Genomic DNA, 20,385 nt, shown 5'->3' on the forward strand with positions numbered 1-20,385 from the left:
CCAAAGAAAAACCAGCATGGGCCAATAAGTATACGACACGTCGTCTAGTCCGTGGTCAAAACCCTAGTACGACCTGTATATATAATAAGACCGAGTACTTGGCCCCGTTGGTGTATTGTTTACTCTCACAGTCTCACTCCTTCTTCTGCAAGGTCAAGAATCCTCAAGATTCTCTCTTTGCTGGCCTCCCATGGCTCCCCATAAGCACCTACCAGAAGACCCTCCCGCCGCTTCGTCAATGGACGAAGACTCCGACGCCGAGACCATCGCCGAAGAAGAGGAGGAGGAGGAGGAGGTAGAAAACGACGTCGTTGAGGACGAAAAGGAAGAAGAAGAGGATGAGGAAGATGATAATGAAGAACAGGAGAATGTGAATGCCAAGAAGCCTCAATCGGAATCTGCCTCCGACGACGACGCCGACTCGGAGACCGAGTCCGACAACATGAGCCACTCCCCATCCGCCTCAGATTTCACCGTCAAGCCCATCATCTCCAAGCCCATGACCGACTCCCCCGCCAAAAAGCCCACCAAGAAGACCGCCGCAGCTCCGGCGAAGCCCAGTTCAGGCTCCAAGCGCGCGGCGGAGACCGATTCGAATCCGAAAGATTCCAAGAAGACGAAGAAGGGAGGAGGAGCCAACGGCGGCGGCGGCGGCGACGACGAGGACAGCAAGAAGGGCCAGGGGCGGCTGTGGGGCGAGGAGGACGAGATTGCAATCTTGCAAGGGATGATCGACTTCAAGGCCAAGAAGGATACTGACCCGTCTGCCAATATGGGGGCCTTCCATGAATACCTCAAGAACAACTTGAAGGCTGACGTCAGCAAGAACCAGCTGACGGACAAGGCGAGGAGGCTGAAGAAGAAGTACCAGACCAATGCCGACAAGGGCGAGGAGGCGGTGTTTGCGAAAGCGCACGAGCTGAAGTCGTTCGAGCTGTCGAAAAGGATTTGGGGGGTGGAGGCGGATGGGGCGGATGATGGTGGGAAGAGTGGGAAGAAGAAGCCGAGGAAGAGTGTCAAGGCTGGCAACAATAACAACAACTCTTCGACAGTGTTGGCATTGCCTGTTGTGGATTCGGGTGAGAAGAGTGCTCGGAACAATGTGGAGAAGAAAGCCGGGGTGAGTGTTGCTAATGGGGGAGTTAAGGCTGAGCCGGAGGAGTTTTGGTCCAAGTATCCGTATCTGAGTGATTCTTTGAGGGTTGGGAGTTGCCCGTCGAAGTGGGAGGGAATGGAGAGAGTTGTGAGTCAGGGTGTGCCTTCCATTGGGAGCTCAAAGGCGAAAGGGTTGGATGAAAGGTGGAGGAAGTTGCAGGTCTTGGAGATGGAGTTGGCTGTCAATAAGCTTGATTTAATGCATCAACAGGCTAAGCTTGCATTGGAGGCGATGAAGATGAAGAGGAAGGAGTAGAGGTTTGCTTGCAGGTACTCATGGTTTTGCTGGAGTTTTTGTTGATATTTTGATGGTGGGACTGTTTTGTTTAATCCATGGGGTTTTCAAGTTTTGTTTTGCTATTAGCCTCGGTATACATCAGACTTATTTGCCTATAATTATAATTCTAAGTTAGTTGTTCCAACATTGTAGTGGTCTCTTAGGCACTCTAGCTATCATTGATAATTTGATATTGCAATCTTTTTAATTATTTGACTGGTTTTTGCTCTGCTAAATTGCCCCCTTTGTTGTCCTAATCCTTAATTCCAGGATAGAAAATTTGAGCTAATATGACCAATATGATATTGGGAAGATTTGTACCCTTTCATAAAGGGGTCCGATACTTAAATGTGGGAGCACATAACACGCTGCTCTATGTTGTTTTGCCATATTTTGTTGCCCACGTATGTGTCCCATGTTAAACCTTAAGGTAGGCTTTCAGTTCAGTGGAGAGTGCAATGTGGCCTAATTTAACCAATTAAATTTCTGAGTGAAAATCTATGCAGTTGAGATTCCTTTCTTATGTCCCTTCTTGGGTAGTTAAGATAGCAAAGAGGACTTTGTTCTGCTTAGTTGAACCATTTTCTGTCATTATAGTGGTATTTGCTGGCCCAATTTTCAGGCAAAATCTACTGTAATTTTTTTTTTTGCTTGTGGCTTCTGTGTGTATGAAGTCCATGCTTTCAAATAGGCTGCCTGTTAATCCCACAAATGTGGAAAATTTATCAGAAGTTTGAGGATTGTTGAGTAAGACTTGCGCTTTTTTCTCGTAAGAATCCTTCTTGTAAATAACCTAGAGCACTGCTAAGGTACAGTTTCTGTCTATCTTATTATGTGTCATGCTCACTACTGATAGTAATTCAGCCCAGTTGACAATTCTGCTACTAGTGGAGCTGAGCTCCCTCTTCAGTTTTAATTGGCAACTATACCATTTGAGCTTTCTCTGGCTTTTGGTTATTTATGGTAGTTCTTCTATGTTTAATATTCTTGCTACTTCTTGAGCTGAGTTCCATCCGAAAACAGCTTTTCAGTTTTGGGTTGCAATTGTGCTCTAGCTTGGTAGTTTTTGCCTGATGAATATTTCTGCTTCTATTGGATCTGATATCCCCCCCCCCTAAAAAACTTTGGCCACCCTGCTATAGTAGTCTCTGTACTGCATTCATTCTAAGGTGAAATTTTGGCAGAGTAATTCACATTCTACTTATGAGTGAGAAGTTTGTTCAGCTGAGATTTGAATAAGCTACTAAATGCTTCTTACTTCCATGTATACATTGTTGCGAGATTGTTTGAATCGTAGCTACCAGCCCTTACGGTTATAAATCCATCTTTGGCTCTACATCTGCTCCATACTTGCTAGGCTCTTATCATCTGTGTCCCCACTGGATTCGATATTTAAGATGAGGATTCGGAGATAATATCCAAACTTCATCTGTAATTTCCTAGGTGACCTAAGTTGAGTATTGATGACTGACTTACAGTATGACATGAAAGTCTGATAGGTAAATTGATTTATAGCACGAGTCATGCAAGTTGATCAAAAAAATAGACTAGTGTAAGATGTTATTGTATTTCTTTAAGTTTTAGTTTTCTATAATAGAAAACTAGAAACCGCCTACACCCTATAAGTGTGAGAAAATGGGTAGTTATCTACGTGAAAAAGGAAGTTTCTATTCGTACATCTCAAAATATCACTTGGACTTCTATATTTTTTCTAGATAGTTTTGACTTGGTCAATGCATATGAAATTACTAAAAAACATATAACAATAAAAATACAATAAGTGAAATAATTCCTTACTTATCTATTATAAAATACAAATGTAGATAATTATCTTTTATATTTATTGCTAGACAATCCAAAATAGAATATCAAATTACATTAAATGATTTAATTAATTATCTTCTTTTTTGATAAACATCATTAGTCAAAAATTTAATGTAATTTATAAACATTAAATTGAATGTGGACGATTTAATGTATAAACTATATAACTATATATAATTTCTCATAAACTTCGGGACACCATGAAGCTCAAACTTCTCTAGCAGTGTGAACTAAATAGCTACTGAGAAAGAACAATGAAGAAAAATATGATTTAATGATTCTCCATGGAAGCGACAAAACTCACATATTGAAGCTAGAGATATGCTTCTTCTCTGTAAATAATCTTCTGATAGAACCCGCCCCCATAAAACTTTCCAAACTAATAGAGAAATGCGAGGAATATATTTTGCCCAAATTAGCTTACTCCATATCAATAGAGGAGTTGTAAGCTTTAAAAAACTATACGTTTTTTTGTAGCAGTGAACTCCCCTGATAAACGTACATTTCCAATGATTAATTCATGAACTCAACCCTTTTGCTCGCACTTGATAAATGTACATTTCTAATGATTAATTCATCAATATTTTCGTGGTTTTTGTTGCAGTATGAATCATATGACTCACAGTTGGACGGTCTGAAGCTGCCTGTTTCTAAAGCTTTGCTTGTATCGAGTACTAAAGACGATGCTTGCTCGATTTTAAAGATCATAGACTCCATGCAGCGGTTAGGAGTAGCATACCACTTTGAAAACGAGATCCAAGAACCTATAGCTACTCTTGTTTCTTCCGGTACTAGTAGTACCATAACCGATCTTCAAACAGCTGCTTTGCATTTCGAATACTAAGGCAATATGGTATTTCAATTAGCTCACGTAACGTACTAAACCAGCTTGAAACTCGGTCTATGTACTCGGAAGTGGAAGTGACGTACTTTGAAACTCGACATATTGTTGCCAGATATTGACATTTTACTTTGAAACTCCACAGATTTGTTAAACAGATTTAAAAATGTCGAAGGATGCTTCAGAGATAGCTTAAGCAATGATGTGGAGGGACTCTTGAGTTTGTATGTGTTGGAAAAATGGTTAAATAAACTATTTAAAATCAAATTTTAATTGATTAATTAAATTAAGTTAAACTTATAATTAATCAAAAATGTACATAGATTTGAGTTCTCCATAAGAATGGCTACAAGATCATATGTTTGTTTGTGTAATTTGGTTAGTTGGTGAATAAGAAATTGTCACTCAAAAATGGCTACTTAAAATGAGGAAAAGTGTTTGTCCCACATTGGAAAATATAAGTATTGGAAAAACTTTATATAGAATCCATAAACTATGGATTCTAAAGTGTGTAAGTACCCTTATACCCTCTCGCGCACGCGTGCAGAGGGGTGCAAATCTCAAGTCACAAGGAAAACCCGTGCGACCTGCGGACATGAATGCAACACCGAATTGAGGGTCGAAACCTATGTAGCACGGACACGCTGTCTGGGGTCTGTATCGCGTGTCCGACACGGACACGGACACGGACACGTGCCAATACGCCCGGACACGCGAACTGGGATCGGACACGGCTCAGATACGATTGAATACGTCAGGGACACGCGTTGGACATGCAAATAAGGAGGACACACAAGGTATTTTTGTCCTTAAACTTTCTAAAGACCTAATTCTGCTCCAATCGACCACTTCGCTCTCCATATGCAGCCAACTCCAACCCTGACTGAATCCCAGTCCACCACTTCACTCCCACAACCGTTGTTGCCGACCTCTTTCTCCTGTCACCACCACCGCTAGGAGGTAAGTCTAAGCCTCTCTCTCTCTCTCTCTCTCTCTCTCTCTCCTTTTTTTCTTCTTCGTCTTCTATTATGGAAGTAAGAACTTAAATATTTTTTTTACTTTTGATGAATTGAGTTATGGGCTATGGTTGAATTGAATGGAGTTATGGAGTTATGATTGAATTGAATGGAGTTATGGAGTTTGGATAGGGCAACTTTGTTTGTTCTTCTGCAAATTTCCTTCAATTTTCATTTTTAGTCTTACCTCTGCTTGATTCATAGTTTGATTAGTTTCAGTGGAGGTGATTTAAGATGCATAGTTTGATTCATAGCTTGATTTGTTAATATCTTCTTATTCATAGCTTGATTCATAGTTTGATTGGTTAATATCTTCTGATTCATAACTTGATTCATAGTTTGATTACCTCATAATATCTTCTGATCAATAAATATAAAATGAGAACAATGTATGCAACATTGACATAATACAATTGATAATAAGATATAGTGACTAGCAACACTTTCACTACCCAAATTCAAGATTACCTGCGCAGTATGATCCTTAGTATGGTAAAGATGTCCGACTAGAAAATTTAGAAACGAAAACTCTTTTGTAGTTGTTGTACAATGTTGGTCTTCAATTCTTCATTCACCTTTTGTAATACAGAAACTTGTATTAATCGGCCTGTCTACCAGGTACTGGATACTTCATTAAATGTTCAAACCTGCTTTTTCAAAACTAATTAGAAGTTTAAGGGTTTACATAGAATTCATTTTTATATGTTTTTGGCTCTATACAAGCGAGTAGATTTCAAAATGTTTAACTCATGGTCTTGTTTTTTTTTTTTTGAAACTCAACTAATAAAATGAGTTTTCACATTTTAGTTTTCTGGATACAAGCAAACTTCTGCCATTTGTTGGTTACTAAACTTCTGCTCATTTGCATATGTATGTTCTAAATTTCTTGTTCTAATGTAACCTATGTATTTTGCAGACAAATGGAATTGCAGCATACTTTGTGACATTGGCTACATACCTTGGCCTTTGGTGGTACATACTTTCTGCACCAAATCACTGTTAATAGAAACACAATGGTTATGTTAGAATTATTATGTTAGAAACACAACGGTTCTATTAGAATTTTTTATGTTAAAAACACAATGATTGTTTACTTGTCGCTGAAGTGGCTGAGCTTAACATAATTTAAGAAACTATGCTAGTTGCTATTTTTCTTTCTTAATCAGGTATATATAATTAAAATAATATTTAACTAACGTGTCCGTGTCCAACAAAAATTTTATTTGGCGTGTCCGCGTATCGAATCGTGTCGAATACGGACACTCGTGTCTGTATCCGTGCTACATAGGTCGGAACGCAGATTCTTTTTGCATTTCCGAAAATTCTTTTTGGACGTTTCAACTTCTCTTGACCGTTCAAATTCTTCTTTTTATAACAACTATAACTGAAACGTTATTTTGTGTTATGGAGAAGTTTGTAACTGATTGAAATCATTGCTTGTAACATATGTAACTTATGTATGTTATGATCTTTTGATTTCCTATAACAACCATTTTATTCATTGCAGGTTGCAAATCCTCACTGTATAAATAGTCATCATCATTTCATTGTAAAATCATTTCAAACACAATCAGCTCTCCCTCTCTCAAAGTGTTCTTAGTTTTTCACTTGTGATAGAAATATGTACTTTTCGAGTTCATTGAGAGTTCTAGTTAGTAATGCAACTTCCTAGAATTGTTTAGTCATTTTATCCTATGAGATAATCGCCAAACATCCTTGCACCGGTAGAGGAAGCGTAAACGTCTTAAGGACAGTGTGGTATCACACATGTCTCGACTAGTTCCTCAATCATCAATCGTTCGATATTTTGGTTGAATTCATATTGAATTTCTTTCATGTTGTTCGTCATTAGATTTTAATGTCGTTTAATTATTTATAATTCAGTTTATTAAATTATATATGCAATATATCAATATTTTTCTAACGGTATAAAGCCCCACACCTTGGAATTCAAGGAGAAATGTCCTAGAGGAAGCCAAGAGTTTTAGTTCAAAACACTTGAAACAATCCACGACAACAACAATGAACGACGATAATCTACTGAAGCGGGTAGAGCAATCATTGAAAACTCCCGTGCACTGGAGGGTGCCTAGGATAGAAGCTTTAGACTTCATCAACAAGTACGAAAGGGAAGAATCTAGTAACCTGGCTCTGCTTGAGTTGGCCAAATTGGACTATAATCTTGTTCAGTCAGTACATCAAAGGGAGATAAAGGATCTCTCAAGGCAAGCTACGGTTATTTCTTTAATGACTGTTGGTTAATCAGTGGTGCAAGATTAATATTAATAGTTTGACATATAGTCAAATATGTCTAATCAAGAAATGATTTCACTTATCTGCAGGTGGTGGACAGAGCTGGATTTAAAATCCAAGGCAAGTTTCTCGAGGGACAGATTGATGAAAACTACTTGTGGGCATTGGGGATTACTTATGAACCTCAATTCTCAGACTGCAGAATCGGCCTCACGAAGTTCATATGCATATTGTCAGCCATTGATGATACGTATGATGTGTATGGATTCCTGGATGAGCTTGAGCTCTTTACAGATGCAGTAACTCGGTAACGTCCTTTATGCGAGCATGTCCTAATTAACGACTATTTTTTATATGTCCTGATTCAAATGTCTTGGTGTAACAGTTGGAGTCTGAAGGCTAATGAGGTCCTTCCTGAGTACATGAAGCCAATCTATTCTGCCATGTTCACATTTGGCAACGAGTTAGCTGATAAAATTGTGGTCTAAACACTCTTCCTCATATCAAGAAATAGGTCCTTAACCTGAGTCCCTGCCTGTAATCTAATTTGAAACATCTGGCCTTTGTTTCATTCATAAACTGTGTGTGTGTAGAACTAAAATTAAAAGGAATCTACTTCATTAGGATAAGTGGATAACTGAACCCGAATGATACAACTTTTTGTTTTTGAATTTTCGGTGGGAAAATCTTTGTAAGTCGTATATGGTGGAAGCACGGTGGTTCTACAGCCGATACACACCTACTCTGGAGGAGTATTTGAAGAATGCATGGACTTCAGTGGGCGGTCCTGGAGCAATGCTCCATGCTTATTTGTTAACGCAAGGATCCCAACTAACACAAGCATCACTTGAATCCTATAACCATGGCTCTCAGCTGATATATTGGACATCTCTCGTGACTCGACTTACCGATGATCTGGGCACTTCCAAGGTATTTTTCATTTTAGTATAGAAGGCTGAATGGATCGGAGTCATCGGACATATTATGTAGTGTGATATCTTCAACATTGTGTGGTCGAAAATTTGAACCTAAACAAGCTCATCACTCGTGATTCTCTGAAGCAATATAATCTGAATTATAAGCTTGAATGAGTGTCACAAAATGATTCAGATGTGAATCATGTGACCACAAATTCAGATGTGAATCATGTGACCACAAATTCAGATGTGAATCATGTGACCACAGATTCAGATGTGACTACAGAGAGTCCCTTTGTAACGATCCTAAAATTTCGAGCTTCAAAACTCAAAATCTTAAAATCGTTAAACACAAAAATAATCTCAATGAAATCGAAATCATTTTAATGTCGCAGCGGATCACATCTGAGTTTAAAATATAACTCAGTCAAGCCGATTATTACAAACCCAAATGATAATTCAACATATAACAAATGGAATTGTATAATCCTCACAACAACCTCACAAATAAAATCACACCAAATCTCACACACAATCCACGCTGGAACCTCACCACGACTGGATGCGATCGACTTCGAGTCTTCGGAGTCGTCACTCAATCACCACTACTCAACACCTGCGGAAGTATCCTCTACACCATTGAAATTGGTGCACCGGGATTGCAACACAAACCCGGTAAGCTTTACAGCTCGTATGAGTAAAATATTAAAATAACTCTCGTCTCATAAAAGACACAACTCCACATCAACACAGTATAATGAAAATCATGAGAAAACGAGCAACCCATCTGGTTACTCTAACACTTTCACAAAATGGTAACTAATGAGCGCTGGTACACATCTGTTACCCCTCACTTAGTATACCGCTGATGTTGGGTAACCACCCACCACCCAACATCCACAACAAGCTGAGTACCCATGAGCAGATAACCACCCGTTACCTTCATGCAGTACTATGGCAGACAGACTAGAGCTCTAACTGTATCGTAACTTTCGCCCGGCCAAAGGCTAGGTTCCGACTTGCCTCACATGTACAATAATCTCACATCATATTGTACCACACATCACGTCCGAAGACAAATCACAATATTTCACATTTTCCGTGATAAAATCACATGTACAATAATCTCACATCATATTGTACCACACATCACGTCCGAAGACAAATCACAATATTTCACATTTTTCGTGATAAAATCATGTACAACACTCATCAAATTGTACGTTTTAAAACTTTCACAATATATCCATAATAAAAATCATAACAGTATATTATATAGCAAACTATATATATTCGTATTTATTTACCATTTATACAATACATACATAGTCCACTATATCATATACATGTCATATTTCATAAACACCTGAAAAATTACGTACGATAATCTCACATCATATCGTACCATTAAAATCACACATGCACAATTTTTCTGTCACCGAAATGACTATTTTTAATGAATTAATAACAGTATGTAATTTAATGAACTATATATATATATATGTATTTATTACCATTATACTATATATACGTAGTCCACTAAGTTATATACATGTTGTAATTCATTAAATAAACACACTTGCAAAAATGTTGAATCACCACGAGGGTAGATTCGTAATTCAGTGAGATTTTACTCACCTTATTGACTTGAGCGTAATTTCCACAATTCCCGATGCTAATTTCATTCCCTCGCTTATAGATCACCTTGAAAAGATAAGAAAGGAATTTAGGATCGTTTCGTTAAACCTTTAAATGCCACAACAGTAATAAACGGTTACTGTTCAGCAATTTTGGTTTATATGAAGTTACTGTTCACTGTTCACAACAGAGGAGGATTTCGGAGAAGGAGAAGAGAAGAAATCGGGGAGAGAGAGAGTTGAGAGCGGCGGAAATGAAGAGAGAGAGAAGGGTTTCCTGAAATGGAAACCCTAATCACAAAAATGCCCTTTTATACTCGTTTTTAAAATCGGAAACTAACTTCTGACGTTAATAACTTTCACCTCTGACGTCCGATTCGGACGCGTCACATGTCCACGCACTCGTATCGCCGAGCTCTACAACTTTCGTGAACGAAGTTTCTGCAACCGAGTGACGGAATAAAAGTCGCTAATTTCGTTCGGAAACGTAACGTTTTACTTATTAAACGTTCCGAAGACGTTTCCGTTTTCGATTCCCGATGTTACAAAACGGAACAAGCACGATTTAAATAATTTCTAAAACTCAAAACTTTAGAAATAGTCGATTAACTCGTCCCGAAAAATCGGGTTATTACATTCTACCCCCCTTAAAGGAATTTCGTCCCGAAATTCAAACTCACTCAACAAATAACTGTGGATATCTAGTCATCATGTCTGACTCTAACTCCCAAGATGCATCACCCTCGTCATGGTGACTCCACAATACCTTGACTAGCTCTACATCTTTCCTCCGAAGCTTCTTTGTGGATCTATCCAAAATACGAACCGGTTCGACAACAAATGTAGCATTTTCCTTCACCTCAATGGTGCTATGATCAATCACATGTGACTCATCTGGTACATACTTCCTCAACATGGAAATGTGGAAGACATTGTGAACACCCGACATACTAGTAGGCAAGGCTAGTCGATAAGCTAGTTCGCCCACCTTCTCAAGTATCTCGAAGGGCCCAACGTACCTTGGTGCCAACTTTCCCTTCTTGCCGAATCTCACAACACCCCTCATAGGCGAAACCTTCAAGAACACGTGATCACCAATCTCAAACTCCACATGTCTCCTCTTCAGGTCCGCATAGCTCTTCTGTCTACTCTGAGCAGTTCGGATTCTATCCCGGATGATTGAGATCTTTTCCGTGGTTTCCTGAACCACCTCTGGACCCATCAGTGCCTCATCACCAACTTCGGCCCAACAGATCGGTGAACGACATGGTCTACCATAAAGTGCCTCATAAGGTGCCATGCCGATGCTAGAATGGTAGCTGTTGTTGTAGGCAAACTCAATCAATCTCAAATGATCTTCCCAGCTACCCTTGAAATCCAGCACACATGCTCTCAACATGTCTTCCATCACCTGATTCACCCTCTCCGTCTGTCCATCGGTCTGAGGGTGAAAAGCTGTACTCATATCCAAGGTAGTGCCCATCGCCTTCTGCAAACCACCCCAGAACTTCGAAGTGAAACGTGCATCTCTATCGGAAACAATAGAAACTGGAGCACCATGAAGTCTCACTACCTCATCCACATATAGTTTCCCAAGCACTTCCACTGAGTACTTCATCGACACTGGGAGAAAATGAGCCGACTTCGTCAACCGATCGACAATCACCCATATGGCATCGTGACCCTTCTTCGATCTAGGCAAACCGGTCACAAAATCCATAGATATCTGCTCCCACTTCCAAAGAGGAATAGTCAGTGGTTTCAACATGCCAGCTGGTCGTTGATGTTCTGCTTTCACTTGCTGACATGTAAGGCACTTTGATACAAACTCTGCTACATCCTTCTTCATACCATTCCACCAGAATTGCCTGCAAATGTCCTTGTACATCTTGTTGTTCCCTGGGTGGACGGTATAGCGTGAACGATGTGCCGTACGAAGAACCTCCTCCCGAAGATCATCACAATCTGGAACACACAATCTTGCCCCAAACCTCAACCCTCCATCGGGTCCAACTCTCCACTCAGAAGGACACTCATCAAGCGTATCAACTACAAGATCCGCCAACCGAGCTCGTGAGAGTCTATCCTGCGCCTGACCCTGTATGATCCTCGTGATCAATGTGGGTTGCACTGTGACACTACCAAGAAAAACCCTTGGTTCTCCTCCCGATGGTACCAAATCAAACTCTGATGCAGCTTCTAGCATGAACCATTCCTGGACCATAAGTGAAGCTACTACGCCTCTCGGTTTTCTGCTCAAGGCATCAGCCACCACATTTGCCTTCCCCGGGTGGTACTCTAATGTGAAGTCATAGTCCTTGAGGAGTTCCATCCACCTCCTCTGCCTCATATTCAACTCCTTCTGTGAGAACAAGTACTTCAAACTCTTATGATCTGAAAAGAGTTGAAATTTCTCACCATACAAGTAATGTCTCCAAATCTTCAGGGCAAATACAACTGCCGCAAGCTCTAGGTCGTGTGTCGGATAATTCTTCTCATGAATCTTCAACTGTCTCAAGCCATATGCAACAACTCCTCCATGCTGCATCAACACACAACCCAAACCTTGGAGCGAAGCATCACTGTAAATGACATAGCCGCCACCACTAGAGGGAATCGTCAACACTGGAGCTGTGGTCAGTTTAGTCTTTAGTTTGCTGAATGCTTCCTCACATGCATCCGTCCACACGAACGGAGTATCTTTCTTGGTCAACTTGGTCAATGAAGATGCAATACTAGAAAACCCCTCGATAAACCTCCTGTAGTAACCTGCCAACCCGAGGAAACTACGTATTTCTGTAGGGTTCTTTGGACGACTCCAATTCTGCACTGCCTCTACCTTTGCCGGGTCCACTAGTACTCCATCTTTTGAGACAACATGACCAAGGAATTTGACTTCTTCTTTCCAGAACTCACACTTCTCTAGCTTGGCATACAGTCTCACCTCCTTCAAGGTCTGCAACACTGTTCTCAGGTGTACCACATGTTCTTCTTGTGTCTTGGAGTATATCCGAATGTCATCCACAAACACCACTACGAACTCGTCCAAGTATGGACTAAATACTTGGTTCATCAAACTCATGAAGACAGCTGGTGCATTCGTTAGACCAAATGGCATGACGACAAACTCATAATGTCCATACCGGGTCCTGAAGGCTGTCTTCGATATATCTTCTTCCTTCACTCTGAGCTGATGGTAACCGGATCTCAAATCAATCTTAGAGAACACCGTAGCACCTTTGAGTTAATCGAACAAGTCATCAATCCTAGGTAAGGGATACCTATTCTTGATGGTCACCTTGTTCAGCTCTCTGTAGTCCACACATAACCGCAGAGAACCATCTTTCTTCTTTACGAACAAAACAGGTGCTCCCCAAGGAGAAACACTAGGTCTAATGAACCCTTGGTCTAATAGTTCATCAATCTGCACCTTCAGCTCCTTAAGTTCATTCTGCCCCATTCTATATGGCGCCTTTGACACAGGTGTTGTACCGGGTACTACATCAATGCAGAAATCTACCACTCTTCGAGGAGGTAGCCTCGGTATCTCTTGGAACACTTCACCAAACTCCGATACTACCACAATGTCTGCGATAATCACTTTCTGATCCGCTGACTCCACATGTGCCAAAACTCCTGATCTCATGGCGTTATCCGACTTGAGACAACGATAACGAAACACTGGCTCTCCGGGTCTATGAAAGGACACTACCATGTCAAAACAATCAATCACAGCATGCTGTGGTCTCAACCAATCAATCCCCAAGATCACATCATAAGTGTGGTCCGGAATCACAATCAACGAAGCAGAGAACTCTCTACTTCCAATCAAAATAGGACAAGCTTTGCAGATTGTCTCTAACTCAAGTGACACTCCAAGGGGTGAAGTGACACATAAGGCGTCCCCGAGAGGTGTAGGAATCAATCCTAGCATCTCCACTACTGAACTAGCAATGAATGAATGCGATGCTCCCGTATCAAACAACACTCTAGCAAGGTAGTCAAAAAGTGATAATGTACCTTCCACCCCTGTGTCTCGCTGACCCACTGCGAACACTCTAGCTTGGCCCGCTGGTAGCTGTCTCTGCGGCCGTTCCTGTCTACCCGGAAGTGGTCGGGTACAATCTCAAGCTATGTGTCCCACTTGCCCGCACCGGTGGCAGCCTGCTCTCTTCGGTTTCGGACATGCTGAGGCGTAATGTCCCATCTCATTGCAGCTATAACACCTCACTGCTGCTAATGGTCTGACTGGTGCTGCTCTGATAGCTAAGGGTGGCGCCCTTGTCGGGGCCTGATAGTGGGGTCTTGGCCTCTTCCATGACCTATCCTTCGGCCCTGAGTGCCCGCTGCCTGTATAGACCGCCTTGCGTTTCCCCTTTGCATCTCTGTTCCCCACATCACCTGCTTGAGTCTTCTCTGCTTGCTCCAAACTCATAGCACTCTCAAATATCTGCTCCCGTGAAGTCAGGCAAAGGACTGATATCATGGTCTTGTACTCTTGTTTCAGCCCACGTAGATACTTCTGAGCTAAAGCAGTCGTACCCATAGGCCTGACATACCGATACAGCTGCGAGAATCGAGCATCATACTCTCTAATGGTCATGTCTCCCTGTACCAATGCCAGAAACTCCAACTCTAAGTCCTCCTGTACTGAGGCTGGAAAATACTTCTCTCGGAATATGGAGGTGAAACCTCCCCATGTGAATGTAGACACGTCCACAGTCTGTCTCATGCTCTTCCACCAATCTAGAGCATCACCCTTGAGAAAGAATGTAGCTATCTTTCTCTTCTCAATCTCTGTGCACTCTATCATCTCAAAATAAGTCTCCATACCCTCGATCCAATGGTCAGCTACCATATGATCTAGTCCCCCATGAAAGGTCGGAGCTGACAGTGCACTAATATCCTTGATCAGCTTCAACACTCGACCGTCATCTCTAACCGCAGGAGCTGGCTCATCCTGCTCCTCCTGCGGAGCAGCCTCCTCATAGAGGTTCTCCACGTTGCGGACTCGACCTGTGGCCCTACCTCGACCTCGGCCTACCTGCTCTACCTGTGGAGTAGCCTCCTCATAAAGGTTCTCCACGTTGCGGACTCGGCCTGTGGTCCTACCTCGACCTCGGCCTCTCGCCCGTCCTCGGCCCTGTCCTCGGCCCTTATCAGCGTTCATCACCTTCAAACAACGAAACACTTAGTCAATACTTGTGAAATCTCGAATTCAACTAAAACAGATTCAATATGTATCAACATGAAATTTCCGGATAAGATGAATCATCGAAGTATCATCACGATACTTCTCGGAGGACCAAACCATTAGGTATGGCTCCTAAAACACTCTCGCGTACCCAACGACATATCAATACCGAGGAGCAAGTGATGGGAGCCCGCCTGCAGTCGGATCATCGCTCCCGGATGGTATTGATAATCGCCAAATACGCACTTAGGCTCTGATACCAACTGTAACGACCCTAAAATTTCGAGCTTCAAAACTCAAAATCTTAAAATCGTTAAACACAAAAATAATCTCAATGAAATCGAAATCATTTTAATGTCGCAGCGGATCACATCTGAGTTTAAAATATAACTCAGTCAAGCCGATTATTACAAACCCAAATGATAATTCAACATATAACAAATGGAATTGTATAATCCTCACAACAACCTCACAAATAAAATCACACCAAATCTCACACACAATCCACGCTGGAACCTCACCACGACTGGATGCGATCGACTTCGAGTCTTCGGAGTCGTCACTCAATCACCACTACTCAGCACCTGCGGAAGTATCCCATACACCATTGAAATTGGTGCACCGGGATTGCAACACAAACCCGGTAAGCTTTACAGCTCGTATGAGTAAAATATTAAAATAACTCTCGTCTCATAAAAGACACAACTCCACATCAACACAGTATAATGAAAATCATGAGAAAACGAGCAACCCATCTGGTTACTCTAACACTTTCACAAAATGGTAACTAATGAGCGCTGGTACACATCTGTTACCCCTCACTTAGTATACCGCTGATGTTGGGTAACCACCCACCACCCAACATCCACAACAAGCTGAGTACCCATGAGCAGATAACCACCCGTTACCTTCATGCAGTACTATGGCAGACAGACTAGAGCTCTAACTGTATCGTAACTTTCGCCCGGCCAAAGGCTAGGTTCCGACTTGCCTCACATGTACAATAATCTCACATCATATTGTACCACACATCACGTCCGAAGACAAATCACAATATTTCACATTTTCCGTGATAAAATCACATGTACAATAATCTCACATCATATTGTACCACACATCACGTCCGAAGACAAATCACAATATTTCACATTTTTCGTGATAAAATCATGTACAACACTCATCAAATTGTACGTTTTAAAACTTTCACAATATATCCATAATAAAAATCATAACAGTATATTATATAGCAAACTATATATATTCGTATTTATTTACCATTTATACAATACATACATAGTCCACTATATCATATACATGTCATATTTCATAAACACCTGAAAAATTACGTACGATAATCTCACATCATATCGTACCATTAAAATCACACATGCACAATTTTTCTGTCACCGAAATGACTATTTTTAATGAATTAATAACAGTATGTAATTTAATGAACTATATATATATATATGTATTTATTACCATTATACTATATATACGTAGTCCACTAAGTTATATACATGTTGTAATTCATTAAATAAACACACTTGCAAAAATGTTGAATCACCACGAGGGTAGATTCGTAATTCAGTGAGATTTTACTCACCTTATTGACTTGAGCGTAATTTCCACAATTCCCGATGCTAATTTCATTCCCTCGCTTATAGATCACCTTGAAAAGATAAGAAAGGAATTTAGGATCGTTTCGTTAAACCTTTAAATGCCACAACAGTAATAAACGGTTACTGTTCAGCAATTTTGGTTTATATGAAGTTATTGTTCACTGTTCACTATTCACGGTTACTGTACAATACTCAATTAATATGTATTTCTGTACGTATAAGTACTATATACGTATTTCTGTACGTATAAGTACTATATACGTATTTCTGTACGTATAAATATTATATACGTATTTCTGTTTAAAGGTAAATACAATCTCAGTAAATAAAATTTACTAATTACCTTTTACAAATTACTTTTTACATTTACTGAAAGTAATTTATATTTACATTTACCGAAGGTAAAACTTAATTACATTTACCGTAGTAAATAAAAATTACATTTACATTTACCGTACACAGTAAATTACTAAAATACTCTTCTGTCAAAAATGTTCCCACCGCCGCACGTGGCGGCGCGTGTGGCACACGCGCCACCTCCGGCGGGCCGCGCGTGGGATCCACGCGCCGAGCCCAAAACCGGCGCGTGTGATATCACCACCGCCCCAAAATTCCCTCTTTTCTCCCCCTCTGCCCTCCCCACGGCCATGACCGCCCCTACACTAACCCGCTCTCTCACACGCGCTGCCTAAGGCAGCGGTGCTCACCCTTCACCACTGATTCTCCTCCACCACCCTCCAACCGATCCAAACTCCCAAATCAATCCCATCACATCCAATCAAACACAACAACAGTTCAATTACAATAGTTTTTTTACCTAATTCGAACGATAGAAGCTTGATTTGTCGTCGATGATGCGTGGGAAGCCGGCGACGTCGACTCGAGCTGCGGTGCGCCTGAGGGTTGATGCAGAGGTCACACGGTGCTCCAGGGACCGATCACGAGGAACGCGACGGCTTGGAGACGAAGGTTGCGACGAGATGCAGAAGGCTTGGAGAGGGAGGGAAGACTCTCGGCGGCGACACAAGGCGGCGCGAGCTCAGGGTTTGGTGCGGAGGGCCTCGTGATGCCGTAGGAAGTGGCGGTGCACGACACGGAGGCCCAGGGACGGCGAATCGAAGAGGAGGATTTCGGAGAAGGAGAAGAGAAGAAATCGGGGAGAGAGAGAGTAGAGAGCGGCGGAAATGAAGAGAGAGAGAAGGGTTTCCTGAAATGGAAACCCTAATCACAAAAATGCCCTTTTATACTCGTTTTTAAAATCGGAAACTAACTTCCGACGTTAATAACTTTCACCTCCGACGTCCGATTCGGACGCGTCACATGTCCACGCACTCGTATCGCCGAGCTCTACAACTTTCGTGAACGAAGTTTCTGCAACCGAGTGACGGAATAAAATTCGCTAATTTCGTTCGGAAACGTAACGTTTTACTTATTAAACGTTCCGAAGACGTTTCCGTTTTCGATTCCCGATGTTACAAAACGGAACAAGCACGATTTAAATAATTTCTAAAACTCAAAACTTTAGAAATAGTCGATTAACTCGTCCCGAAAAATCGGGTTATTACACCCTTTAACATATACGTCACTCTCTTACGTACTATACTTAACTATATGTACGTACTAATTCTTTCTTTTCAATTGCTTGAAGGCTGAGAGCGAGAGAGGGGATGTTGCAAAGTCGGTTCAGTGCTACATGGAGGAAAAAGGCACATCGGAAGAAGAAGCACAGTTATACATAAAAGGCTTAATCTGCTATTCATGGAAGAAGATCAATGAAGAGAGTGGCAAATCTACTATACCAAAATCAATTGTAAACCTGTCACTCAATATGGCACGGACTGCTCACTGCATTTTTCAACATGGCAATGGAATTGGGACATCGGTTGGGGTGACTAAAGATCGTTTAGTCTATTTGATTTCAAATCCTATCCCTATCGATGATGATCATCATCTGCTTCATGTTACAAAATAACTAGTTTAAAGTGAAATTAGACACTAGCGAAGTAACCTAATTCATCTTACTCATAAGATTATCTCCCTTTTTATTATAGTGAGAAAAAAAAAAGGTTGAATAATCCGAGTTTTCGAAAATCTTTGTTACGTACTTTTATGTCCGTATACATGCAAAATTGTTTGAATCAGAGAAACCAGCAGTTCATGCCAGCACTTTTTAATCCATCTTTGACTCTAAATCCAGGAGAAAACAGAGTGATGTGCTCATATTATCCTATATTTATATGTATCAAATCCTTAGTTTATTTGTTTAATTCTCTAATTTATGATTGATTTATGTTATTTTAGTGTGTTTGTAGGTTTGTGTCAAATAGAGAAGAAAAGAAGCTAAAATGAGCTAACAATTATATTCTTCTTGTCAGAATTTGCATGTGCAAAACCACTGACTTTGCCGAGCTATTGTGGGAGTTTTAGACCGAATCAAACCATGAGCCTTATACCATTGGAAAGATACGAATGTCTATTTTCTGCAAGATTTTATGGATATTGATTTCGATACTCTGAGATGAAGTTATGATCATTTGAGTGACAAGAGGTCAGAGCTGAAATTTGCCCGGGTTAATTAGCATTTATGAAGAACTCAAGTTGTGTTGCAAACATTTCCAAAAAAAAAAAAAGAATTGTGTTGCAAAGTTCATTCAATTTCGATACATCAAGGTCAATGATTTAGATGAAGATGCAAAGATAGTACATGGATTCTTACTTTTACAAGTGATATTTCAAGGTTTCCCATTCCATATCAAGATAGGAGTCTGAAATCAAGTTTTACAAGGAAACTGAAGTCAATGATGAGCAATAATCTTCCCTATATAAGAGAGCACAAATTTCATATGAGAGAAGGTCTTCGGAGCACAATGTAGACGCTTAAGTAGCAGAGACCATCCATCCATCTTCACTATTCCATTCTTTTAAACATGTTATATTTTCCTTATCATAGTTTGTTAATCATATTTCTAGGGTTAGGATGATGCCCTATCATGATTGTTTATGTAGTTTGATGTTTTAATTGATGGATTTATAGTTTTGTTTTATGATGAATTCATAGACACTATTTGAATAGATGATTTATGTCTAAGTTCTTTGATTGATCACCTTAGGGCTTTGCATATAGTACTTAGAAGATAAATTTGAGGCGTACCTGCAATATAATTCAACTTAGCTTCTTGTGATTAAGAATTGTGAATTATATTATTGTTGTACCTGAAGTAATGGTTTGCATAATTCTCTTGTTTTCTAGAACGTAATAAGTCATTCATGTTATATTTGTGTCATACCTGGATAGACTACCTGATAGGATATACAACATCTGCCGTACCTGCAGAGTATCGTACACTTAAAGAAAACTATGGTCTAAGTGTCGTAATTGGACTTAGATACGGGAATTGTCGTCTAGAGATATAAAATAATCCATTAGTTGCATTGATACATAAATAAGATTGTTAGTGGTTGATTCTGTTACACTATGTTCTATCTTGTTTGTTTTTTTTATAATTTGTTATTTGAAAACCTAAAATCTATGTTCTTAGTTTAGATAAATTAAGTTAGGATTAAATCGATTCTCAATCTCTAGTTTGAACGACCTCATATTTACACATTATACTAACGACGATTCGTGCGCTTGCGAGTTTTAATAAAA

At 40.4% G+C, this 20,385-nt stretch overlaps 2 protein-coding genes and 1 pseudogene across 2 annotated transcripts in view; 2 read left to right on the forward strand and 1 right to left on the reverse strand.

The window, feature by feature from the left end:
* LOC126798936 (peroxisome biogenesis protein 22) overlaps window positions 1-20,385 on the reverse strand; it is a 99,529-nt gene that overhangs the window by 65,724 nt on the left and 13,420 nt on the right. The gene's annotated exons all lie outside the window — the stretch shown is intronic.
* On the forward strand, window positions 145-4,026 carry LOC126798932 (STOREKEEPER protein-like). The gene is made up of 2 exons (XM_050526025.1): window positions 145-1,425; window positions 3,861-4,026. Exon 1 carries the CDS (start codon window positions 191-193, stop codon window positions 1,409-1,411), a length of 1,221 nt encoding a protein of 406 aa, XP_050381982.1. The 5' UTR covers window positions 145-190; the 3' UTR covers window positions 1,412-1,425; window positions 3,861-4,026.
* Window positions 3,822-18,708, forward strand: LOC126797326 (probable terpene synthase 9; annotated as a pseudogene).

Source organism: Argentina anserina, chromosome 6 (genome assembly GCF_933775445.1).
Source record: "Argentina anserina chromosome 6, drPotAnse1.1, whole genome shotgun sequence".
Taxonomy (NCBI): domain Eukaryota; kingdom Viridiplantae; phylum Streptophyta; class Magnoliopsida; order Rosales; family Rosaceae; genus Argentina; species Argentina anserina.

Coding starts and splice junctions, on each gene's coding strand:
- LOC126798932 (XM_050526025.1), top strand. CDS start 191: ATGGCTCCCCATAAGCACCTACCAGAAGACCCTCCCGCCGCTTCGTCA.